The sequence below is a fragment of the Ambystoma mexicanum genome, chromosome 1p (assembly GCF_040938575.1).
Source record: "Ambystoma mexicanum isolate Mex_15411 chromosome 1p, UKY_AmexF1_1, whole genome shotgun sequence".
Taxonomy (NCBI): Eukaryota; Metazoa; Chordata; class Amphibia; order Caudata; family Ambystomatidae; genus Ambystoma; species Ambystoma mexicanum.
Genome location: NC_090921.1, coordinates 533,075,102 through 533,102,621, shown reverse-complemented (window position 1 = coordinate 533,102,621; position 27,520 = coordinate 533,075,102). Strand labels below are relative to the sequence as shown.

At 44.6% G+C, this 27,520-nt stretch overlaps 1 protein-coding gene across 2 annotated transcripts in view; it reads right to left on the bottom strand.

The window, feature by feature from the left end:
- Positions 1-27,520, bottom strand: part of MFSD12 (major facilitator superfamily domain containing 12) — a 208,519-nt gene that overhangs the window by 156,885 nt on the left and 24,114 nt on the right. For both annotated transcript variants that reach the window (XM_069649442.1, XM_069649443.1), the window contains exon 3: positions 19,081-19,291. In XM_069649442.1, coding sequence (XP_069505543.1) covers positions 19,081-19,291 — 211 coding nt within the window. The remainder of the gene's footprint in view (positions 1-19,080; positions 19,292-27,520) is intronic.

Sequence of the window (27,520 nt, the reverse complement as noted above, 5' to 3'; positions counted from 1 at the left end):
GTCGTTGGGTCACCTCTAGCAGATGAGGGATAACAGAAATGTGCTGTCGAATATCTTGACCACATTGTTGGCTTTAGCTCGACAAGATCTTGCAATTCAGGGCCATACTGATAAGGACTCTAATCTAAAGGCAATTCTGTCGTTTCGTGGCAGAGATGTCCGAGAACTACAAACTTGGCTTCAAAGAACAGAGTACAAATGGATGTCTCATGACATATTACATGAAATACTGGCAATTATTTCACATAATTTGCTCCGTGGTCTGATGAGATTCATGATGCAAAAGGATTTCTATTATTTTAGATGAGACTGCTGATGTGTCAATAAAACAGCAGGTCTCTGTAGTCTTTCGCATTGCAAAAGAGGATCTTCAGGTGGAGGAGATTGTTTTGTTTGGCGTTTATCAAACGTCTAGCACTACAGCACAAACTGTTTCCCATTTTAAAAGATGTTCTCCTAAGGTTTGGCTATACAATGGAAAGCTGTCGGGCACTGCCTTGATGGTGCTTCTAGTATGGTTAGACATTGACATGATTTGCAGACATTGGTACAAGAGGTGGCACCACAAGCCATTTATGGGCACTGCTTTACACACAATCTGAACTTAGTAGTTCAGGATGTAGCTACGGACATTGACAAGTTCAGGATCTATTGGTTTTTGTAAGGGAATTGATTGGGTCCATTCGAAATTCCCCAAAACGCCTTGCTTGGTTTGAGCGTTGTCAAGAGGAAGGGAGTGTCAAACTGCTTCCAGTCTGTCCTACCTGATGGACGGTTCGAGCAAAATCTTTGAAGACTGTGCTTGCCAACTACAGTTCTGTAATATAATTTCTGGAATTTACAGTCAGTGCCCACAATGAAGTGGGAGAAAAAGCCTGCCCATGGGTTGCACTTGCAGCTCCATAAACTCAAAATCTTTCGAGGACTTAATCTTATTTACATTATATTTTTATGTGTTGAAATTGTGAAAACTGTTCTACAGAAGCTACAGAAGGTCAATCTAAGATTCCATGGAGCATTGGTTATGATTGAAAACCTTAAGACCATAATTGCACAGCTCCATGAGGGATTTGAAGACTTCAAAACCACATCAGGGGCCGATGATTTAGATGTGGAACTAGAAGAACAGGGCCAGGAAAACCCCACGGCGCCTGGATGAAGGGTCAGTTCCCCGTGTTTTCCAATCTCTCAAAGACCTCTATAGACAAGGTTATTATGAACTCATGAACTCATGGACCGTACATTGGTAGCTTTGTCAGAACGCTTCAATAGAATTGTATGTGACCATATGGTTAACATAGAAAAAAGTGTTATACGGAACGCCACCCGTACATATGAAGAATTTTTACAATACTGGCTTCCATGAATGCAATCTAGAGCTACATAGAAATATGTTCCTTGAATGTATACAGCGGGATAAGACTCTGGTTATGTGTTTTCAGGATGTCTTTGACTTGTTCCAAGGTTAAAGGGGTCGTCCTATGTGCAATTTGTTCCCAGAACTGGCATGACTACTTCAAATTACAGTCACTATCCCTGTATCCTCTTGTTCTTCAGAGAGCTCATTCTCTTGCCTTCAGCACATCAAAACACATCTGAGAGCTACAATGTTACAAGCTTGATTAAATGCTGTTGCTTTGCTCCATGGACACAAAGATGAAGCTGCACATCTGGATGTTGAAGCCATTGCAGATGGATTTATCCAACAAACGGTTGTTTGTCAGAATACATTTTGGATGAGGAAGGTGCTGCAATGAAAACAGCTCACCTGTTCTCCTGGCTGGCCAATACACATCTCTTTTGTTAGTTTGATTTGTTGAAGTTTGACTGGGCTATGGCACCCCACACACGTTGCTTGGTAGTTAAAATATTTTCTAAGTAATTAGAAGAGTAGGATAATGGGTAACTACTCGCTAATATTAACAACTGTATATTGTTTGATACCGTTTTTAATGCTCATACATTATCTTTACAAATTAATAAATATACATAAATACTAAACAAGAGTGAGAGCATTTTAATGTGTTCTATTGGAGTTTAAAAGCCACTATAATGCAAGTGGTTTACTGAAACTGTAGGAAAGATACTGGTAGCATCTAATGTTGATCAAAAACACAACAAATGGGTAAAATGCATAATACATACATTCACACACAAGGTGGGCCCAAAACATAATTGCTGTCCAATAGGAAGCCTGCCCGGTTCCCAGGGGTAGTAGAATCTCTTGCACTAGATTGCAGTGACCCAACTTCCAGAGGGTCCTTCTTGCACAGCAATACGGTCTAGTGGAAAACTTGTAATAGCTTCAGGTGGGCATTTAGACCACCTTTGGGGTGATGGTTATTCTCCAGTATGCAGGGTACAATGTAGATCATGACAAAGTACTGTTGTCCTTTTAATCAAGAAACTTGTTTTCCCTTGAATTGGGAACTTATTTTGGTGGCGGTACTCCACCTTGCAACTCTAACTCCTGTTTAGCGAGCATGTTCTCCCATCCTAATCATGTTGCTCTGCATTTTGAGGGCTGCTACAACCTGGATGGTTATAGAGGGGTGGAGTAGGGGCAGTGATGGTTTACTGGAATGCAGCTGGAAGGCTTGCATCTCATTCTTACTTGACTTTAGTATATGCAGTACATGCTAGCCAATGGTTTCCACTGTTCTGCGCCCTCCCCCCCACCTCCTTCCATCAAGTTGGCGACTATGTGCAAATGTGGTCATATAACTGCCGGTGATGTCACTTCCTTACATTTGGGCATCCCCTGGGAAATTCATAAGTAGGCTCCCCAGGAACCATAAATTGTGGGTGAATGTTTGTCCGATACTCCACCTCGCCTCTGCCTGACCAGTACTGCGAAACAACTGCATGCCAACACGGTACTGGTGGGTTAGCTTAGTTCACGGTGGGGTTGAGAGTTAGCATTGAAGCTTGCAAGCTTCTCTTTAATTTAGCATGCTTTAATTTTACAGACCCACAAATGGTATAAAGTGGGTTGCAACGTTACCAGCTGGTTCCAATTGGCTGGATTATTGATAATAACTTTTGCGTGCCTAATGTTGCAACACCCCCAAGCACCTTGGGGAGTGTGTTCATTGGAATGGCGAGGTGTTGGCGGAAGGGTCAGTTGCATATAGAGATTGGCACGAACATGGGAAATGTGTTTTATTGAGTTCCGAGCACAGCCTACTCCCAGGGTTTAGGGAATCTGTGAATCGCGCAAATGTATGCAGGCCTCACCACAACCCAGACCTGCCCCCCCCTTCCAGCCCAGATTAAGGGAGCGTTTTGGTTTCTCATCCACACTCATTTGCTGCCTCCATTCTCTGTTATTTTGGAGTCTCACATACTCGTGAAAGTCATCCGAGGCCTATAACTATCACAGCCCCACCTTCACACCACAGCCCCACATCCAACAGATGTCTCCCTACACCATAGCCTGGCACTGCCCCCCTCAACGGAGACTCTGCGAGGGTTGGGCATGGCAGCAGCATGCATTTGTCCAGTCACCGTCACCTGCGCTTAAGGCTCTGATGCCATCATGGGCGTAATTTTAGGGGGGGGGGGCATTTTCCGCAAAGTTATTCCACTGGATGCCATCAAGGAGGTGGCATTGACGAGATGAAGGAGGAAAGGAAACAGGCTGTGTGCAAATATGTGAAAGCGGGAAGATGCAGTATAGGACCAGGGGAAGGGTCAATGGACCATCAGAGGGGTGGCCGTGGGCCTGCGCGCCTCAAGTCTGCAGCACTATACAGGCTTCTCGCATATGAACGTGTTCATCCATCTATTCACGTACTCCTGTACTCATGCGTTTGGTCGTTCATCCACACCACTCGCTCACCCACCCACCTGTTCAGCTCCTTCTGTTTTTCAGCCCCATCAGTCACCCGCGAAGAGGAATGAAAACAGCTACAAACGACCGTGGTTAATTTGAGTGCATCTAATGGCGCATAGTGCATTTCCCTTTGGAGCTACCAGATTATGACGCAGTCCCCTGCCCGTCAGACAAATATCGGCGACAAGCGTTCAACCACCTGAGCCATCTACCTGGCTGTACAATTGTGCAAGTTAATTGCTTCACATCAACCACGGTCGCCTTTTGCTGCTAACATAGAAGCCGGTGCTGCGTCCTAGCTCAACTGTACTCGTTAGACCCACTTAACAAAGGCCACTGTGTAAATTAATGTTCCAGTCGGTCTTCAACCCGTGAGAACTCTACAATGGACCGGTCTAAGCAGCCGGCACACAACCTCTTGAGCCGACTCCCTGGCTTACCCATGTTATATGTTTGCCCTAGTTCAACGGGCCTGAGAATTTTACCATACTCAGTATTTTTCCTACCAGCCCCCCTTACGCTGACCTATAAATTGCAATCTCGACCCTTCCATTTTTACAGTCCTTGTCTATAATGGGCCTGGTTTACAAAAATATTTTAACATGGGAACTTCCCATTGAAAACATTTGTGAAAATCAGGCCCAATATCTGGTTTCTATATAGCACAGTTTACCATAGTACTGATGTTTCTTGGCGCTGTTAATGGCAGGGTTGCTACCAGTCCCAAACTCATTGCTGCTCCTTGCATTGTTATCTGGATGGGGGTTATTCTCCTCCTTGCCGGGATTGGACATTTCTGGTACACCCTGATGTACACCCCCAACTTAGAAGTGCACCTCTTTTTTTTTTTTAATAAGGCTTTGAAAACACTGTTATACCCACCATCAACCTATCCCATTGTGCCCACTCTTTTCAATGGCACCTCTTTAGGCTTCCAATAGCGCCAAGATAACTGATGGTAAACGAGCGTCGTGCTTTATACAACTTAAATTGAACAAACCTCTCAGATCTATGAGCTGACCCATGTCTTATAATGGCCTCACGAAGCCATATTGACCATGCAGTCTACTGGTATGTATGTAGCATCTGAGCGGACCCAGCACACAATTATCTATGACCAGCTGCAGCTAGGCACACGTAGCAACAAAAAAATAGGGGCATTGATGAGATTACTGAAGCTGCAGCACCACACCATGAAGACACGTGGCTCATTTCAAAGACCAATATAAGGCCGAGCAGAAACCCTGCCATTTTGATCGATGTATTTTTTTTTTTTTATCAGCGCCGAGAAGCTGCTGCTGGTAGGGTGCGCACGAGCCGACTGCAAACAGGGCCTGTCATCCCGTCACAGGCCCTGTTTGCAGCTTCTCATGCTTTAGGAAAGGTGCTCCATCGGAACACATATTTGATCGACTTGTGATGGCGACAGCAAAATCCTCTTCAAATATCTGCACTCATGTGCTCGGGTGTGGTAGCTGCACCCAGCAACAACCAATGCGCATGACGGCCTTAGTCAAGTCTCAAGCACGATTGGCTGCCACTGCCAGCCTGCTGCATAGCAACGTCCCCCTGGCCCTGCCCTGAGAGGACGATGCTCAGGAGTCAGGCAGACAGCCTCGCCCCACCCCAGGCAGGCAAAAGCAAACATGATGTACAGCCCACACTCACAACATGAATTGTTGTTGGAGAGAGCACCGAGTAGGGCTGCCTCCTGCCTGCCTGGTGCCTGCCTGGTGCCCCGCAAGCGGATGGCTGGGGCACTGGCAGAAACACACCTCATCCTATTGGTGCATCATCAAAGAAAAGTGACCAAGTCTTCACTAAGTGTTCACTTTTCTTTGATGATGTTCTCAGACTGTACGCATTCCAATCGTGAATGTATCCATGCGCTGCACTAGCAGCAGGCTGCGAGGCAACGTTACAAGTACAACTTCAGTTATAAAAATCCAGTCCATCTATGGATATAAATGTGGCTTTTGAAGCCGACCCCAGATTGACTTGTAAAACCGGCACCAGGGCCATCCCAAGTCCAGCTGGATTCAGCCGCTGGCCGATAGGTCAGTCCGCCCCTGAAACACAGCTGCTGAATAATGCTTTCTAAGAATTCGGCTGCCTGTCGGTTTATGATACAGACAAGTAGATTGCCCATGCGTGCCCTCATTATAGGACAGAGTGGCTTCCTTTGAACACGGGCGTTCTTGCAACACAGGGGACCTCTTCCTCATGAAGTGTATTTTAACTGCAAGACGTGCGAGTTGTAAACATCGTTTGTTTCTGAAAGAGTTTCATAGCACAAGGATCAATATGCTGGGAACAGTTTAATTCCGGTTTAGAAGGAACATCCATTTGCCAGTATAACGGTTCACTATATGATGCTAAGGTTAGCATCTATCTGGAGGCCCCCCTTTTGCAAACGGGTAATAAATGCTTTTGCCTATTTTCAAGCCAGCAGTCGTGGATGCGGGAGATAAAACGTTTGGTACCTACAACGGTTTGGTCGATGACTATTCTCAGGAACACTGTTTTGCGCAGGTGTTATGACGGCCAATGCTCGGCCATAATTAGCATGATTTAAAAAAAGTACTGCAGTCTCCGAGCCACTTGTGCACTGCCTTACAATAGGAGCAGGACAGTGTTCGTGCGAAAATTGAAGTTAAAATATGCTTTGAAGTTTTGTTCATCAGCTATGTTTTTGTCGGCACGAGTTGCATGTACGGCATATACATGGGGGGCTTTCGTACCCATTGGTGAATAGAGCAAATAGAGGTTGCGATGAGTCTACGGTCCATTGGTTGGGGGCAAGCGTTTCGTGCCATGCATGCGCCATTTTATGGTATTGAACGGTGGATTGCACAGGGCGGCCTGAGCTGCCACCGCGTTTGTAACCTTTGTTCCATCTACACGACGGTTGTTGGTTTTTTGAAAGGATTATACTCTAATCTAAATGTGCCCCTCTGAGAGGGCTACAATTCGGGTGTTCAAAAATATATTTCGAAGCAGAACTCCCAGGGGAATGCATTGCTGGGTAAACGGTTTTCAGTAAGTTCCGATTATGCTTCAAATGGGCAAGTAGATTGCGGGGCAAATAGAAGTTGCTGTGCGCCTCTGGTCCATTCGCTGGAAGGCAAGTTTTTTTGCACCTTGCATGCACTGGTTCCAGCATTACGCGACAGATTTGCAGAGAGGACTGTGGAGGCGGCCCAAGCACCACCCATTGACTGCCCATGGCCATGCTAATCCCTATGGCCACTCCCACCAAGTTCCTGTCCCTCTCTTGACACTGCCTCATGGGCACACATTGAGCTTGCTTTAATCAATTCTTACCATCACGACCTAATACTACTTGACCACACTCCCATAGGGTTGCAGCTCCAACTAAGCAATCTTCAGGAGTACATGGTAAACAACAATCTAGAGATAAATGAAAGAAAAACAAAATTTATGATCATTTCTGTGTCCATCAAAAGAAAAGTAAAGGTCGTCCCTGCATTTGTCTTCCCAACAACTGGAAAAAGTCAAGGAATTCAGATATCTCGGAGTGATCCTAGACAGCTCCAAAAACGAATTGGCTATGCAAGCCCACTTGAAATGAACAACTAAAAAGTTGGCTGCGCAAGCAAGGGCAAGCAACAGGAAATTTGGGTGTTTTTCCTTGGTCCTGGAATTTTACAAAAAAAAAGTGATTCCAACTTAAACGTACGGCACGGATGCTATACCAAATTTACCTGCCACACTTTGGCCAAAGCTAGAAGCGGGGTTTTGGAGATCTATATTAGGCCTGCCTAACTCTACAACAGTTGCGGTTATAAGACAAGTACTCAGCTTGCACTCGCTGGAAGGAACAGTGAATATCAATACTCTCATGCTATTTCGTAAATGTTGAATGTCCAATGTACTGTCGATATATAATCTGATACTTAGAGAGAGCCACAGTACTAACAAGATGTTAAACAGCTGGACCACATCAAACTTAGAAACGCTAGCTTCGGTGGAATGTGACAAGGAGATCTTGTTCACAAATCCCAATAAAATCCAGAAAAAACTAAAAGATCTAGACTGGATAAAGACCAAAGAAGCGGCGTTAAGCAACAAATTGGTACAGCATCATCCTCCCAACACCAGGAAATTAAACGATCTTCAGCCATACATTAAGAAGTTCCCGTCAAGGCCTGCACGAGACCTTTTAATGAGAGCAAGACTTAATCTCATGCCAACTAACGAAATACTGGCAATTAAAGGCATATCAAAGTCAAAGGAGTGTTGCTTCTGTACCCAACCTACGGTGACAGAGTCAATTTGACACTTGCTTCTCTCTTGCCCGAGCACTCGAGGAATAAGACTCACCTACTTGAAAGATACTCTTTCGGACTTCACCTTAAGTGACCAAGACAACTCCTGGGCCAGGCTGATAGGGGGTGACAGAACTCAGTGGCAGTTGGCCACTTTTAATATTTTAAAATATGTAAATACTCTTTTACTTCAACCACATCCAGTCACAGCAACGTAGGACTAAGACTTTTATCACCACAATTGCTGCTTCTTTTTTTGTAAAAATCTAATGATTAAATACAAATAAAAACATGTAAAAAAATCATTCTTACCATCAAACTTTGGGCTTAAGGCGCCTGCCAGTGTTTTTTTTAAAGCAGTCTTCTGAGTTTTATTGACTTAATTGGAATAGTGAATGTCTTACTGCTGTAATAAAATATCTTAACCAGGTCTACCTTCGCCCACTCGAAATTATAAGCACCATTTGTGTCCTTCACTTCATTGAAGTACTGTTAAAATCAAATCAAGCATTGGCAAAGCCACCCGTTTTGGCTTGTGTATAAGAGTTAGGCATTTGCCAGGAACTGCTATTAGATGCCCAGATACTCAAACCATTTTGCACCTGCTACCATCAATGGCCAGGTCATACCACTATGGAAAGTGCCTTTTACATCCCTACGCGCACCACCACCTTAGTGGTCTGAAAACACAGCCTTCACTGTGCAGAGTCGAATTGTGAACCGGCAAGGTGGCAGACAGAAAAAGCTGAGGGGTGAAAAATAAACTCTGTCAAGGAGAATGGGAAAGGGCGAGAGTGGGAAAAGTCATAGAGACACAAACATACCGACTTCACCCACAAAGTGTGAAATGGAAGCATAAGGAAGGGTGGAAGGGATTGTTGGGTCGAGTAAACAATTTCCATGTTTTTTTACCAGAATCAAATGTAATGAAAAGAAGGAACCAGAGCTTCCCTCGATGACCGGCAGAACATTCACAGAGGCCCGTGCTAGTGCGGTGGTATTACATTACGTCATGTTGTGGATGAGTGATGGCCTTGGGGTGTGTTCCATAGCGGTTAGAAGTTTTAGGGGCTACTAACCAGATAATCATATCCGATTCCCACCTGCTACTGAAGAAAAGCAGCCAGGGTACATTAAAACGTGATGACTTTTGACTGCAGGACAACTGTTGGAATAGAAATATCTATGTGACATTACACTGGTAATGGCCACTTGGGAATCACATAAAAATGCACCTAGATTAAATTTTTAATTGTAGAGTTATTTTTTTTTACACTATGCAATATAAGCTATTCACATTGTGTGGTTTCTAGATTGTACAGTACCTGGAAATTGGGTGTTTCTCATAGGAATATTGCTGGGCATATAACCATTCATTCTTTTTACAGGCATAGTTATAACTGTATTAGGTTTTTCGTTTATTTTTACATTGCTATATATGTAGTCCCCAGAAAGACAAAGGCAAAACATTTTTCAAAATGGCTGGAAAGAGGGACACTGCATGAAGCTCATGCTGAAGTTAAATTTGCTGCACACTGCGTGTACCATTAGCACCCCGGGAGGCAGGGGCAGTCAGCTTCCCAACTAATCCGGGTGCTCGGAACGCACAAGGAAAACCCGCTTTTCAACTCCTCCGAGCAGCAGTAGGCTGCCATTTCTCCTGTCGGGAAGCAGGGTACTCATTCCACACCCCAATTTTCACCTCCCCCACTCACTATCCTCAAAATACCCGAAGTTACGTGGTCCCTCACTGGCGCTTAGATCAACGTTTATACAACGCTTCACCACCGCAGCAATTGCTTCCATGGTAAGAGAGAAGGGACTACATGTAGTTCTTGAAGCTGGGAAAGCCTGGTGGGGCTCAGGCTGTTCCGAACCCCACCTAGGACTCTGGCCTAATCTCCTCTCAGGTCAGTGCCTACAAGAAGCAGGGGCCGGCTCTGAGCCCCACCGGTAGCCTGTCCACTCGTCTATTAAAATATAAAAATATATATATCATAGGGCGGTGATAGCAGGAATCCCATAGGGACCTCCAAAAATGTTAATAGCTTTTCGATTTGTGTAACGGATTAGGACGGAATTTTGAGTTTGGTTAGGGATGCGTAGGCCTCTCCAGACGGCAAAGTCACGTAAAGATTTACTAAGAAATATAAAAGTTATTAAGAAGACAAAAAGAATGCCATAGTTCCCACTACTTCCCATTCATTTTCCCCACAGACAAACAGGGTACATTTTTTACCGGGCCACACAGCCCCAACCACTGACAGATTTGGACCAAGTCCGAAAGAACTTGGGCACAAATCGTTTAAAAGAGACCTTTTTGTGGTTATTTTGTGCAGTCGTTTTTTAAATATTTGACAGAAAAGGGAGTGTCCCCTTCCAAAAATAGATGGTTATACCTCCAGCAAATTACCAAAACCGGTGTCTTTAGAAATGAAACGGCTGCCATCTTTTTTTTTCTCATTGCAAGAGATAGCCGCGGCTATAGCCGAGGATATCTGAAAACTAAAAGCAGGCAAAAAGCCATTTGCAGGTAAAAATAATTGTAAAATGTCATTAGTCTGGAGGTGGGGGTGGCTAGAGTTCACCAAGTCATATTTGGGAGTTGCAGAGGGTCTAGGCACTGGGTTTGCAACACAAAGCTTTTCAGTAAGTAAGCTTGGCTAGAACCTTGAATAGCCGACATCTCAAAGCAAAATGCATCACAGAAACAGCATGTGTTGTGGGGGAAAAGGAGAGGGCAAGCCATCTGGGAGAGGGGGGAGCTGGGATGGATGATGGGAGCACTTGGTGAGGGCCTGGGGGGGCACGAGAGCATTTTATTCCACCCATTTTACTGATATCCGGGGCTATAATAACCTACAGTTAAGAGGACTACAGATAGTGGAGGTTACCTGTAGTTATGTACTTGCGGCTATAGAAAAAAAGTGAAACAACAATTTAATAAAATGGTATTCAGACAGGTACAGTGACGTCAGATGAAAAATCACTGGCCATGGGCCCGGACTGACCCTGCTTAGCTTCAAAGCAAGATAACAGCTGGCACCCCCAGGCCATGTTACCTAATAAATGAGCACAAGTTAAAAGACCACTTAGAGCAACATGGCCTAAAGGGGTCGGCCACTTTCTCACTTTGAAGCTAAGCAGGGTTGGTCCTGGTTATTGTAAGGATGGGAGACAGTCCAGTGCCATGTGTTCTTTTCATTTTAAATATCTCATAACACACTAAGAAAACACACAGCATCCGCATTATTTTTTACTATAAACCATGCCACTGCCAGTCCTTGAAGGTATTGCACTCGGAGACTATTTATTTGTCTTTTGCTGAATTGCACTTTGGCATTTGTAGTCTCCCAGTCAAGATGTGGGGAATAATGCCACAATTGTAAACTTTTTACCTAAAACAAATCAATAAGGATTTATATATTTGAGTGACACTATGGAATGTGTACTTTAAGTTCTCTTTATAAAGTAGAGTACTGTTGAAAGCCAGAAATGGGCGTGAGGAGGGGAAATGGAGAGGGCAAGCAAGTCACAAATATTTGTCCACGATGTGGCAAGACAGTTTGCAATCCTGGACACTGGTGCAGTTCTTCTCTCCCCCCCCCACCCCCAAATTGTGGCTGCTTTTCAGGGCACAAGGACACATGTAGGTGTTAGGGAGAATTCTCTCTTTAGGCTGAATTTCCTAACCTAGTGAGTCCCCCAGCAGCTTTGCTGGATTTCTGGAGTTTGTTTTTTTCTCCTGCCAAGAGCGCGACTCTTTTTCTCCCACTCTTGGACATGATGTACGGTGTTCCTTTGACTGCTAATGTGTTTTATGGGCTATGGGGTCCTTTACTCCATAGGGTCTCATGTGTTTTTTTCTGTGTGTTACACAGCACCCTCCGTGCAGTAACACAGGGGGGTCATAGTGACACCCCACCATAAACTCCATACCCTGGGACTGACTTCTGTCTCCCAGGGCATGTAAAGTCACCATTGGCTTTACTAGTCCAAAATTATTAACATAAACCAGTACAAACCATCATATTGTGGATGTACTGGTCGGGGCAATTCGATTGCCCCGGGGTCTGTTAGTCGAGGGGGCACGTCTCCGTCCCCCCTGATCGAGTTTTGGATGGTGGCAGTGGAAACTACTTTTTATATTCGACCGTGAATATTTCCCTATGGGATTTTCCCATTGTTCGAGGCTACCAACTTTAATTATTTAATTCGCATAGCCTCGAACATACCGCAGGTTTATTGAATTAATATTAATTCGCCGGTTGGTATTTTTTGCCAGGACTCGATTCTAAAATGGCGTTTGTGTTCTCTCCTGTGACTCCAACCCAAGTCGAGCCCTTTGTTCCACTTTTTGGCAGGCTGCTCCACAGAAGCCTCCAAAAGTGGTGCCACTCTGTCTGGGTACCACAGGGGGTGTGGGAGGGGGTTTAGGCACCCTGGACTGAGTTACCTTGGTAACTCAAGTCGCACTCTTTGTGATTGGCCCAAGTGGTTAGCATGTTTGGTTGACAGCTAGGCTGAGTGAATGGGGGTATGCTGCATAAAAGCAGGGCTTTGGGGACTGGAACTTCAGAAGTCACCACAGGACCTGAGAATCCGACGAGGGAGAAGCTGAGCCAACCTGCCACGACGACACCACCGGTGGAGCCCTGCGGAACCGACTCACCACTTCCCGACGACAGAGAAGATCTCCCAGCTGGAGAGGCTTCTTCCCCCGACTGGTGGGCACAACCAGTTTACCTTCTTTCTTCGCACCCCAGATCGGTTTGTGGTTGAACTGCCCGTGTCAAGTACCCCGGCGGCCGGATAGCCGCTTACCACTGAACCGCGAATCAACGGACCGCTCCTTGTACCTGAGAAACTCTGCGGCTGGTTTCTTCCCTGGCAGTGCAACGGACTCCTGTCTTCCTCCCCGACAAGATCCTCTCTTCCCCCGGACGAAGCACCGACTTGCATCCGCTGCCAGGAACAACTGCCCCCGCTGGAGTATTCTCACCACTTTAAGGTACCGTGTCCGCCAGGCCTCCCTTTCTAAAGATTGCTACAAGGTAATAATAACCCCTTAACCTTCTGGACTGGCCGCCTTGACCCTCCAACTGGTCCCTTTCTTTGGTCCAACTCCTTTTTGAACCATTACAAGACTTTTGTGCACTGCAACCGTGTGACCTTGGACACATTTCGTTTTGATCCTCTTAAAGCGGATCCGGGCTACTGACTCTGAATTCACGGTGTTACTTTGCCTTCCTCTCTTGTTGTGTTCGTGAAAAAGTGTTGGGATCTGTTTCAATTTATTCTCTGCTTTTCTCTCTCTTTTTAAAACAAATTATTAGAGTGCCATCTACGTTAAGCGCTCACCGCTGTCTGAAAATAAGTGGGGCTTTACTTAAGACTTGTCTAATATTCTTTTAAGGGAGTGTATATCTTTTAGTGACCGTGTTTTTGAATTGCTTACCATTAGTGCCGGTGTGTTTTTCTAGATGTGGTTTTAAACAAATAATTATAAATATTTTACACCAAGCCCTGGTCAGTGTTTACTTGTTCTACTGTGTTATCTTGACCTATTGTGAATACTCTGTATACTGCTTAACTCTTCTTGAGGGAAGTCCGACTGCTCAGCCACAGCTACCAAGTGAATCTGTGTGGTACAGACTGCTACCAAGTGGGTTTACTGCCAAACACCTGTAGTCCTAAATCTTTTGCAGTGGTCCCAGAGGGAACTGCACAGGTTTTTGCCCAACAGTAGGTGAGGAGCATAACTTATTTCAGAGGGTGTATGCAACCCTTTGGTGTTATCTGAGGTTGGCAAGCTTGTTCAAGTACTTGGCTACCAGAATTTTGCTTAGGTTGTCATGTTCCCATCGCAGACGCTTACCCACAAAACTACAAGCACTTCGTACTGGGATTTTGTTTACCAGGGAATATTTCATGACAGATGCTGGGTTTAAAAGGGGAGCACCTTTTATACTTTGCCAATATTTATTGGAGCATATCCTCGATCAGATTATTTTTCTAGTGTCTTTTTTTAAAAGTCCAATGCTATCTTGTCTTGCACACTTTCTTCTAAGGGGAAGGTCAAATGAACTACATTTCTATCTTTCACTTTAGCATATATATTCACTTACTGTGGGCAGAGGCGTTTCTGGGGGCGGGGGGCTAAGAGGGCTATAGCACCTGTTCTTTTGGCTGTAGCCCCAGATAGAATCTTAGGAGCTACAACCAGAAAGTTAACTAGTCCCCAGTCCCGACAGTTTCGACATCAGAGTAGACCCGGGTCTTTTCCAGACCTAGCAACACCCCTGACTGTTGGTACATTAATGGATGGCAGATTTTGATTTTTGCTATGGGGCAAAAGTGCCGTGGCATGTTATTCTTGCAGCCAGTCATTTTTTTCTATTTTCCGTGCTGCTTAAATGGGGTTAGTTGGGGTCGTCCGATGTATCACAACAGTCACCAAGATACGCGTCCATAAAACAAGGGGCTTGTAGTACGCTGCTTAACCAAAGCATGCGGTCCATGGCAAATCATTTAATCTCAGTGCACATTGCCTAAAAACATTGAGAGTTCTCAAAGCCTGCAATTTTCATACATAATACCACTGTCAAAACAGGTCAAAATCAGTTTGTGATTGATGAATGTCTTTGTGCAATGGGTTGCGTTTTAAAATATAGAGTGGCCCTGCCAACCGGCCATGACCAAAGGCCATGTCCAGTGGTTTGGTAGTGTTCGGCCATGCCCACCGGCCATGACTAGTGGTCTGGTCGTGTTTTAAAAATCTATGGAAGAACAAAACCCTTAAAATTCAAGGAAAAAACTATAGTTGCAGGGACATTAAGGCTAGAACCTCATGCAACAAAACCCATGAAATTCAACTAAAGTCATCTTAACTTTGAGCCCTCTGTTGCGCAGCCTATGACCACCATGATGACATCACTGGTGACATCTCTATGACAGCACAGATGGAATCACGGATGGCATCACTGGTGATATCGCTAAAAGCATCATAAATGACATCAATGAACACTCAACTAAAGGCATCAGACATAAGATCACTCTGCGTATTTGCCCACATTAAGACCATCCTTACTTTTCTACAAATGTTATAATAGCATTTTAGAATAGCTCAGAACAATGAGTATATTGCTTAAAACAGTAAACAGCTACAGATGCATCATATCACAACTTGTTGAGCTTTCCTTTGGAGTACGTTAAAAAAAAGATATCTGAATTATAAATAGTACACTGCTTAGAATGTTCCTGTTTCTGCAAAATATATCTAAGACATGTTCACTATAATATAATCATATTTACAAAAGAATTTGTAGAAATAAGTAGAAAGCGACATATGTTGAAAGCTACTTATTTATGACGTTTTAAAATAAACATATGTAAATACTCATTGTTTTATTTTTTTAAAAATGTGTACACGTATCATTTTCTAAATGACATGAGAAGTGCCTTAAAACGAGGAACTACTAAGTATCAGGATATATTTTAAGAAATTTCATAAATGGGTATTGACAAAAAGTGATTATTTGTTTAAATATTTAAATGTGTAAAAAAAAAAATGACGTTTTAAAATTCAACATAAGCTTGAAAACCTGTACCTGTATATTTCTGTGTCTTTTTAAGTGATTAACATGTTAAACGTGTGTTTTGTCATAGATGTCATTAGTGATATCACCAGTGATGTAATCATTGTGGTCATATGCTGCACAACAGGGGGTGCAAAGTTAAGGTGGCTTTAGCTGAATTTCAGGGGTTTTGTTGCGTTAAGTCCTAACCTTTATGTCCCTGCGACTATTTCCTTGATTATATATGCTCCTGATGTGCCAGCAGTACACAAAAGAGCGCCTCTGCCCGACTTCCGGTCATGGCCGCTCGACTTCTGGTCCCTTCACATCCATTCATTGATTGGCTGGGGAAGGACAGCAAGTCGGGCAACCGGGACCATAAGTGAGGCAGACTCACTACTATAACTGCTGCCGACAAACCAGGAGCGTGTTTTTTTGTTTTTTTCGTTGTCTCGCCCTAGCCACTCAGTGAATGTCTAGGGCAGGACCGGAACACTTCATAGTGGTGCTGTGAAGTGGCAGCAAATTTACAATAGGTATGTGTGCCACACCATTGCCTTTTCTTGGACTCTAGCCCCAAACATACCACCTTTGTGTCACAGACATTTATTGAATAATAAAGCAAAAGAAACACCCATCTTTTCCTATTCGTAGGAGGGTTTCCCTGCCTTAACGAAAGATCCAAGGTAACTGTTAGGATGTCTGTTAAAGTTAAAGTGTTCACAATCCTGTGTCAAGAAAACCTTACTTCTGTCCCTCACACTATTGTAATTGATTTTTTATAACACGCTTAATACTCTGAGGTTTCTAAGCGCGGACACGGAGCTCCATTCTCTTGGACTATGATCAAAGTTCCACACAATATTTCATTGGTGGGCCAGGCGTTGTCTAAAATAATAAAACATTTTAATAAAACAAATTAAAATAATAATAAAAAAAAAAACAGGGAAGAACTCCCTTTCCCAGGTCACAAAGTTCCAAACAATATTTACTTTCTTGGTGGCCCAGGAGAAGGACTCCCTTCCCTAGGCTTGTTGGACCTTCCTCATGGTTTGAGTTGACAGGAGAATTACTCCTTTCTCCTTTCTCCTGGTAATTACAAAGTCTCTTACAACCATAGGGAATGACTACCTTGCCCTGGTTGGCTTCTTCTTTGGTTTGGCCCACTTGGTTCAAATCCCTGCCAAGTACTGCCACGAGGAAGATGACTTGTATGATGCTTGATTTGGGTCCCAGACCCTGGTTTCTCTCCCCTTCTCTTTAGGTCTCCTTGGCTGCCTCGCTTGCCAAGTAGCGACACGAGTTGGATAGACCTGCTTGTTATGTCACAGAGTTTCTGCCTTCTGCACCTTCCAGCCCCTACCGGTCCTTACGAGTCTTTCATTACCTTGCCTGCTCCCGGGATGTGCAGCCGGTTCTTCCTGGGATCTCTCTCCTACTATGTATGCTGTGCGGCCATCTATGTGTCTCGGTGCGTTCACCTCATCGATCTCCCTTGGACAGACTGCATGTACGCTGCCTCTTGCTTTCGTGTCACTGTCTGCCACCCTCCCGGTACCACCTGGATGCCCTCGAGCTAAGGAGTCCCATTGCCCTCTTGGCTCTGGGAGCAGACAGCTCTCGGCTCTATCGTGGCCTTCACTGTGTCTCCTGTGGGCTTCACAGTCTCTCGTCCTGGTTGGCTGCGACTCCCAGATATGTCTTTAGTTTTTATGGTGCAAAAGGAACCATGCCTCCGCGGAAGACTATACTGTGGCAGTTCCTTCTTGGTATTGCTTGTTGTTCCTGTGTCCCCACCTCGTCATGGTACTTATCGGATGTTGTTCTTTGTCTCAGTACTTTCCAGAACGTTGAGGTAGTCTACTTTACAACATTACATGGTTCTACTGTCTACAAGGAGGTTAGCAGAAGGGGAGGCTAGAGCGTGTGGGGGTCTGATGTTCTCACAGAGGCTATACCCTAGATGGTTGTCCTTCTCCCCGAGGGTGGACAAGCATCCCTCCCCATGAGGTCCTCCCGCATTACATAATACCACCCCCAAAGGGGGCTATCAGGTAGCAGCCTCACCTCCCTGGCTTCATGGAAAGGGGTCCCTCGTGGGGAGAAGAGACGCCAACCGAAGGATCGTCACACCCTCAGTACACTAAGCCCCCGTTGTTGCTTCCAACCCCTTTAGCTTCCCCTGGTCCCATTTAGCTCCTTTGTTCACCACACAGTCCCGTTTTGCTCCTTTTCCATGACCCTCCAGGCCTTTTCAGCCCCTTTTGTTGCCATAGCACCGTTTTGCCCCTTTTTGACCTACTCCCATTTAGACCCTTTTCTTGCTCCTCAACCCCTTTTAGCTGCCCCCAGTCATGTGTGCCCTTTTTTTGTCCCAAATCCCATTCAGCCACATGTGTTGCCCGCTAGCCCCCTTACTCCCTTACTTGCCCGTCGCCCCTTCAGCCGCTTGTGTTTCCCCAAAACTTTAAGCCCCTGTTGCTGCTCCAGTCCCATTTACCCACTTTTGTTGCCCCAGCCATGTTTTGCAACTTTGTTTCCCCTATTCCCCCATTTAGCCCCTTTTGTTGGCCCCAACACCGTAAGCCCTTTTTGCTGCCCCAGTCTCGTTTAGCCCATTTCCTTGCCTCCAGCCCCCTTTAGCTCCCTTTGTTGTCTGTCAAAAACGTTAGCCTTTTTTGTTGCCCCACCCGCACCCCTTTTGCCTCCATGCCCCGACACAGGCCCCTGACCCGCACAGCCATTTCCCTGGCTCAGCTTCTATTTGGCCCGAAGAGCCAGGCTCGGCCCCTCACCTGAATTCCTCTCCCAGGTCTAGTAGTGGCAGCCTTCTTGTTTTGTACCCTGCCGTTATGCAACTTAAAAAAAGAAAAAAAAAAACAGTAGCATCCAGGAAAACCACACCGGAAAGATCATAGCAATAAACCTATCTGGGCAGGGGGCTTTTTTGGCACGGGTAATGCCCGGGCTAACGTGAAGGCCCTCGTTTCACTCGGGCCTGTAACTGGCCCCAGGCATTACCAGACCCTAAATCCCCCGCCCTCAGGGTTTATTGCTTAATTAGTGCCGCCTTCTCTTTAGATACCTGGGTGAGGTTCTACAACACGGACTCCTGCTTATAAAATAAACCCCTGCCTGGGTACATTATTCTTCGTTTGATGCAGGCAGCAGGAACGGCCTTTGTTCACAGTGAAAATGTTCCCCCTGTTAGAGTTGACAAGCTTTTGATAATGCACAGACTTCTGAATTACAATGAAGGAACGGCTAGAATGCTACAGTGGACTGAACCAGTTGAGTAGAAGTAGTAGAGGCTGCAATTCAGCAACCTCAGGTTAAAGGTTAAAAGTCAAAGGTCACGGGGGAGGGCCCCGCCAATTACCTGAAGGCTGTGAGCTCCACCTTCTCGTGCTCATTCCTTGCCAGCTCTGGGATGAGGGACAGGTGCGAGATCTGGGTGGCCGCCCAGCCAAACTGGAAGATCACGATGAAAGGCGCAAAGTAAACCAGGGCCGCCCATTGCGGTGTGGAGTCTGTGCATGCCAGGCACGGGTTAAATATGAAGGGGAAGGAGAAGATGACACTGACAGTTCCTGGAAAGGAGGAGTGTGAAACAGACATTTAATTTTATTTTCAGCAGGTTCTACGAAAGCAGGACAACAAACCTAGAGACCACTTCTGACGAAATGAATGAAACCATTGACAAAGCCAATATTGTTTGTTTTGCAAAAGCATTCAGCGTTCCCCACTTTAGGCAACATATGCCCGTGCATTACAATCCTGAGCACTTTAACTTCCACATATGTCATGTACTGCTATATCATGTCATTTACCGCCATCAAAATTAAACACACACAGCATCGACAAGGTTTTGCAATCAAAAGTCAAGGTACTCGCTTCATTCCCAGGAATGGGTATGAAATGGTCACTTGTTCCCACCATTGCCGGAGAAGGCCTTTAAATTGCGGGTTACTCCCCCCATCGATAAGAAGGCCACGGTACTCACATCAGTGGACAGGAATTGTGAGGCTGGATAGGAAGTGATAAAATAGCCCCATGGCTGTATCGTGCCTCCACTCCAGGGACCTCATGCGGGCACAACCTTCATAAAATGCAGTGCTTTTCACTGCTAAGGCATGTGAAAGGGTTACACCCAGCACAGGAGCTTTGGTCTTGCTGGGCTCAGTCTGGTCGACTTTATCAACCCTCTACAAAGCATAGGACAACAGCACACATCAGCCAAAACTAAAAATAAAGGGTCAAGAAGATTTCTCCAACACTACATTTGAGAATGGAGTAAGAGAAATAGATAAACAGCAAGTAATAGTGGGAAAGCATACAAGTACAAGAGACAAAACGGAAAGAGAATAGAGGGGCCAAGTGACGAAGGAAAAAAGGGGAAAACTACAAAGAGGCATACAAATAGAAAGAGAAAGTGTGTGAATGAGGAAAAGAAAAAATATGGACAACACAAAGTGATAAAAGAAAAACAAAGGAGCAAGAGAAAGAACAAATCAAGAGCAGGAAAAACAGAGGAAGGAAAAGCAAACACTTAACAGAGAGATTGCAAAAGAGCTAGACAAATAGAAATTGGGGAGCAATAGAAAATATGGGGTGTGAATGGAGTCATCACAGATTCCCCGGCCGGAACCTCCTCCCATATGGCCAGGGGACGCAGCCTCTAGCTGACTAACCCTCGTGGTGGTTATATGAGGGAGGATCACATGGGAGGACCAGGCAGATGGTAGGACTTCTGTTTTCCCATGAGAAAGACCCCCTGAAGCCCCAAACCCTAAAGGCCTATTGTCAGCTAACAGTTCCCCCCTCTGTAGAGGAAGTTAAGAAACCTTTTCTTTATATCATTCTAGTCAGGCCCCCACTTTTCACTCAAATACCAACAACTCACCCATTACACCTTTTATTGCTGATGTGCTTTTGTGTGAAATACATGAGAAAAACCATCCAGGGGATAAAAGCCCAAAGAAAGTTATGGCCTTCAACTCCCATAACCACTCAGCTACCGAAACGAGGAGGACAAGGGATTGTGTTCAAATTGACAGAACTCAAAGTACAACATGCAGGTAAGTTGTTTTTTCAAACCTTTTAATGAGTGGGGCATTTAATGATGGCAACCGTATTATGGAGATGAGAAGTGCAGTAGGAGACATTGCCATCCACGCTAGTGCTCCTGAACACAATGCACACAGATGGAGCTGGTGAAGCAGAGAAGGCTGCCGGGACAGGGTGAGAGACGTTGTGTGTGAGCATAGAGGGCCGTGGAGACACTGGGAGCAGTGCAGGAGCTCCTGGAGGTCAGGCTGCTCAATGTGACCGCAGTCTTCACCTCAGGCCACAAAAGGAAAGCTGGCATGTGACCGCGGAGCCGCGCTGGATGCTGGAGGAGTGTCCGCACACTCCAAACTGGACAAGTGAAGAAGCCAAACCGCAGAAGCACAATCAGCATCAGAAACGCTGTAAGAGATCCGCCCAAAGCAGCTGGGGACTCCTGGGCATTCTGACAAGCGCGCCAACAAGTGATTGAATGGTACAAGAGTGCTAATGCAGAAAATATATAAAAGCAAAGTTTGTTTGAATACAATCGAAGGCAACGTACAAATGTAACACCTAATAAGAATTTCTGAAAGCAGACAAGGCAAAGTATAAAGAAAACCCCATTCAAGTATAGATGCATGAGATGGAAATGTTGGGGAGAAGTCCTGAGCAAATGCGTTTGAGCAAATATAACCATAGATATACCAAACACCACATGGTATATGCTATTGTGGTATATCAAAGAACTGTGAAATGCATGAGAGCACTGGCAAGTGAATACCCCATGCAGCTGGAGTGGTTATCAATGAACTGTGAAATAAATAAGAAGTCCTGGCAGGCGTGTACACCAGGCAGCTGAAAACTGTATTCAGATTCCTGGCAGGGGAGTATACCAGGTAATCTGGAAAGCTACAAGAACCTCTACAGAAAGACTGTTACATAACTTTTTTGCTTGAACCAGAACTTTGCGAGTCCAGTGCAGATACAAACTATTAGCTAGAGACATTTCTGCCATCCTGTTCAAGAATCCAAGGGAAGGGAACCACCCTCTGGATCCGAGGGCTTTTACCTTGGGGAACATTTTCGTTGGAGTTATTCTTATACTTTTGGTTTTGAACATTTTCTCTAACATCCAGTTAAAGACATTTCCTTACACCTTTTTGTTGTTTGTTTATAAGTCCGAGGGTCAAGATAGGTTGTTTTGAACACAAGGGCGGCTTTTCAGTTACTGACATCCGGACACAGATGGATCCTAAGGGCCTGATTCACGTAAGCATTTTAGAATGGTGCAATCCAATTGAAAAAAGGTCTGTGAATTAGGCCATTTGTTTAAGTTTCTAGGTAGGGAAGTTCCTCTTTAGTATAGGGCTAAAGAAGCATTCTCCCAACCCTTTTTATTTTTATGTACTAAAACTGCCTTTAACCAAGAATACAACAACCTTGTATCCGTCTCTCATTTCTGACCCCTCACAGAGGATATTGAATAAAAAATGTATAGTGCGACAAACAGATAACAGTTTAAACCTTATCTCTTTTCCTCTGTTTAAGGGGCTAAAGCATCAGAGAGACAACAAAACAAAAAAATAAAATCAGAAGAAAAAAATCTCAAGAACCAGAAAATGACAAGCCAAGAAACAGACTATGAAGGTGAATTAATAAAAACAGTTGGAAACCAAGAGACTATAGACATGCCAAGAGAAAGAGAAATGTGAATAAGGGGCAAGTATAGAATATAATGTTTAAAACATGAGAAGTTGAGAGGGAAATAAAAGGAGACGGGGAGAAGGATACAGTAAAAGGAGAAAAAGAATGGCGAGAAGAAGCACAAGTTACTCATGCACTAAAAGTCATCAAGGGGGGTTGCCCAATGCACTTCCAAAGCTGCATCCACCTTTCAGTCGTCGTGTCTTGCCCTGCCCTCTCACAGCTGCATTTATTTTAATTGGGTGGGGTGGCCCCTAGGGCAACGTCCGAAGACTTTTGCAGCACAATTGGGGAGGGGTTGCCGGGTCTTGCCCTGAAGCTGCATTTATTTGTTTAACTTGTCGGGAGGGGACACCAGGCAAGCCCTGAGGATCCGCCCTCTCCCATCACAACTGCACAGGGCCACTGGGTCTTGCCCAAGCCGTATCCCCAGCTGAAATGTATTATTTTGATTTGGCGATGGGGGCTGCCATGGCCCGGCCTGGTGCCTCCCACTCCAAAATAATTGCAGGGTTCACCGTCATTTCATCATCAGGCATTTCAAAGCCTGCAATTTAAACGTGTTTGACAGTTCATAATTTTTTTTTTTTTGGAGGGGTACCCCCCAAACTCTCTCCTGAACCTATTTTTAACCATACCCAAGCACTTATCTGCCCTTTCCCGCTCCCCCCCGGCAAAAAATTGGATCAACTATCTAACATGTTTAAACTGCAGGCTTTGAAATGCCCGACGATAACAAAACATCGTACCACCGTCTCTTGCCCTCACAGCTGCATTTATTTTTCTTTTTTTAAAATGGGCGGCACAAGGGCAGGGCCCGGAGACCCCCACCACAGCACAACTGCAGGGATCAACGAGACTTGCCCACGCAACAGCATTAATTTTTAAATGAGCGGGGCCTGCCAGGGCAATGCCCAGCAGTAATTGGTGGAAGGGTGGGAGGGTCATGGGGCCTTCCCCATCATGCCGTTTTCTTTTTAAAATGCAGCAACAGGGCCGCTGGACCAAGCCCCAGCCAACCCCTTAGCAACAGGGGTGTGGAGGGAGCTTACCTTGAGGCCTTGAGGCTGGTGGAAGCTGCAGAAGCCAATAAAGACCTTATTTGGCTTCCACGGCCTTTCCCTGCTTTCTGTGATTGTTGGTCTCTCTCAAACACAGAGGGAGATAACTAATTACTGAAAGTGGACCAGACTTTTGGCTTTGAGTAAGTATTCTCCCAGGTATTCGGCAGAAGCATAATAGCAGGATTTAGGCCGAATGTCAGCCAAATACTTACTGGAAGCCGAAATTCGACACACCCGTACTAAATATTTACACCCATAAAGTATTCATTTATTTTGAAAAACCACAGTACGCTGCCCCACTGGTTGATGCCATCTCCTACATTCTTTACCATCTACATGTAACCCTTGGGGTTAGGGGAAATGATTTGGTGCATGGTTGTGACCAATTAATGTTATGTTCTAATATGTTATGTGACTTTCTGATATGTTAGGTTACAACGCTTTTATAGTGAATCCACAACGAAGCCCAAAATACTCTTTCAGCAAGTGTAGTCTTTTGACAAGATTGTTCTCCCCATGAGGGACTGTCCCGATGACCCTCAATGATTGGACATGTACAAAGCGTCATATAAGAAGTAAAGCGCAGTGCTTTTTTCACTTGTAGTGATTACGCTTTCCCCAATGAGAACCGTGTGTGCTCTCATTCTGCCCTTCGGCCATGCCCTACCTGCCTCAGGATGCCGGTAGGCTTTGCTATGTATTCTTGTAGTAGTATTATAAATGCCTCACTTCGGACATTCAGCTTTCCCTTCTAGCCAAATGCACCATTTTCCTTTTCTCACAGACCCTTCTGCACCTTTGTCCAGGCTAAGGCGGGTTTAGGACTATCCGCCGCACTCTGGCCAGTCTTGGCCACAACAATTTATTCATTTATTTTATTCATTGAATATTTTTAACACGCCTGCAGCACGTAGGCAAAGAAGCGCACAAAAAAAAGACAGACAGTGCAGACATCAAGCATAATACATACCAAGACGAAATACTTAAAACAAAAAAAAAAAACACAAAAAAAAAAAACCAGGAAAAAATAAAATAACTACCCATGCACTATATTGAATGCCAGCGAGGTCAGAGCCTGGTTAAGTAACGAGATGCGTCTCGAGAGCCTTTTTAAAGAGTGGCAATGAGCAGATTTCTCTCTACTGTGAAAGAAAGGTGTGCATTCTCACCGTTCACTTAGTACTGATAAATGAACACTTGCACAGATCTCCTGCGCCCTAGAAATATACAAATAATTCAGGTGTGTACTTTTAGGAAACTATTTTGTCTTTACAAGAATCCATAAAATCGACACCATACTGGGTTGGTGAAGTGATGGCAAGCAGAATGGAGATGCTATTTTGATCAGAAAAGAGTAATTATAAAATATTTCATATAGATTCTGATTTCAAGTGGAAATGAGCCACAGTTAAGCTACACATGAATTCTTAAATTATCTCCATTGTCAATCTACATGGCACGACAAACCCTGGCCATAGTTTTAATCAAATATTTTGTTACAATCTAACGTACCTAATCTAATGATGTGTGGGGATGTTAACAATAGAATTGGTAGTTTTCTGGATATACTGTTGAAATGTCAGTTCAAAAAGGTGTTACAATGCATAAGGCATCCCTGCGTTCTATTTCAGAAGTGGGTTTGGATCTAACTCACCCTACAGACTTTTAATGTATGTTTTCCTTTGATTCCTCATGGCACCCTCTCCTGTATCGACTACATTTCTAGCTCTAGGTTCATCTCTAGTATGGTGGTGGACTCAAATTGAGTACCAAAATATCAGATCATGTATGCCCCAGTGATTAACAAACTTGATTCAAGTAACACAGAAAGATGCTTTATTAGATGGAGTTTTAATGACCATTTCTTAGTATTTCCACAGGTCTCATCATCAAATTTTCAAAATAACAAAAGATATTGATACATCTCATCTTAATAATTGGGGTACATATATGGCTGTGTTGAGGTCATATTTCTTATGCTATGTTGCCAAAAAGAAAAGAGAAACAAATAAATAATTGGCTAGCCTGTTTAGTCAACTTACGTGAGAAACCTGAGGGTATTCTCACTTCTACTCTTCTTGGATCCTCTGCGCAGGTGGCCAGGGAAAAGCCATCTCTTTTGGATCCTGACCCTGCGGATGGAGAAGCAAGGAAGGATCACTTTGGTGGAGGGTCTTTGAGGATTGGGAGTCGGGGGCCCTCAGACGAGATACAGTATTCCCCTTTTCCTATCAACAACCAATCTAACCCTCCCCCAATCTTTACGAGTTGTTACAATTCAACTCCTCTCATTCTCTCTTTTGTAACACTTGAGACGATGCAACAGTACTGAGATGAGGCAACAGATTAATGAACACTATACCAATTCCCCACTCTGGTACTGGGACGAAGATGCCTGCAAGGTGTTGTGCCCATCAGGCATGTGTCCTTAATCATAGTCAGGCAAGGCTAATTGATAAAGTACACCTGCAACCTGTCAGAGGACTGCAGGTGTATAAAAGCAGAAGGAGAAGGAGCAGCAGGGAGGCCCATGCGAGCAGGGAACCTTGTTGGAAGGGAGGCGAGCCGCTGACGGAAACTGCTACAAGACGGTCTGCTGTGTGCAGCACCCGAGATGCCGGGGGCTGCAAGGAGAAGCTGTCTGAGACCACGTGGCGTGGGAGCTGGGGATCCAGGCTACAGACTGAAGGGAGCTGTGCGGGGCGGCTGTCCCTTTTCCTCGCGTCAGTAGGGCTCATACCCTTGTGTCACTGAGCTGACACAGGAGTGCCCAAGGGGCAGGAGTTGGACCCCTGATAACCAAAGCAGGAGTTTGTGTGTCTTGCGCTGCTGGAACAACAGTTACAGGGACGGTTCAGTTTCTACCAGAAGAGAAACCCGATGCGGGAGTGATTGAAAATTGCCATTGTTACAGAATACTTTGTATCGTAGTGGTCGCGTATCTTGAAAAGAGCAATTTCGAAAGACTCCGGATAGTGGGCATTTCAATTAAAGTGAAACTAACAAATAAAAAGCGGGATAAATGAAACAGAACTTTAAGCCAAAGCTTTACCTATTAAATACCGAAGTGATTAAAAACCTTAACCAATGAGAAAAAGCTAATGCTTGCTAAATCTCGAGGTGAAGAGAACTTTAGAATTAAGCAAACTTACCACATGCTGAATCTTAAAGGAAGTGGAAACTTAACTTTGAGCCAATTCATGTACACTGAATATCAAACTTGCGAGAACCCTAATCTCGGAGAAAATAAGTGCATTTCAAATATCGAACTGAATGAGATCTTACAAATTAAGCAACATTAGTGCGTATGAGACACTGAACTGAAAGTAAACAATATTCAATGTATGTTGCACCACTATTTAATTAAGACCCTGAAGTTAAATACATCAAAAGGGAGCAACATAGTGAACTTTGCTGAGTGACTGGTGTATAGGAGTAAGTGCCAAGAAACCTGTGTGAGCTGAAGAGTCCAGGGATCCTGGGTGTGCGACCTGTGATGGATGGACCGTGCGGTCTAAGAACTGTGCCTTGACCAGTGAGCCCTGGCTGGTGAGAAACCAAAGACACTGTGAAACAGCCCAATGAAACCACTGCAGATGAACCACAAGTGGTGTTTTAGTAACAAAGTCTCAAGACCCTTTCTGTTTTGAACTGTGTTATTGGAACCTTGGGGAAGGGAACCCTGAGACTTAAGGTGCTACATTTCACTGTTTTGAGCACTGAGTCTCAAGACCCTTTTGTCTTTGAATTGTGTTGCCTGAAACTTTGTGAAGGGAACCCGTAGGATTGTTTAGAAATATATACAGTCCTCCAGATAAGATTTTCAAGGGGGAGTATTTTACTCCCTATATTTGAAAGTTGGGAGTAAATTATTTTTAGGGAGTAAAAATGTAAGTTCAATTCCCAATGGGAATATTTTATAAGCGAGTAGAAATATGTTGTAACAGGGAAACTGAAATGTTTTTGTAATAATTATGTCTTTGCACCTAGTAATGCAAACAG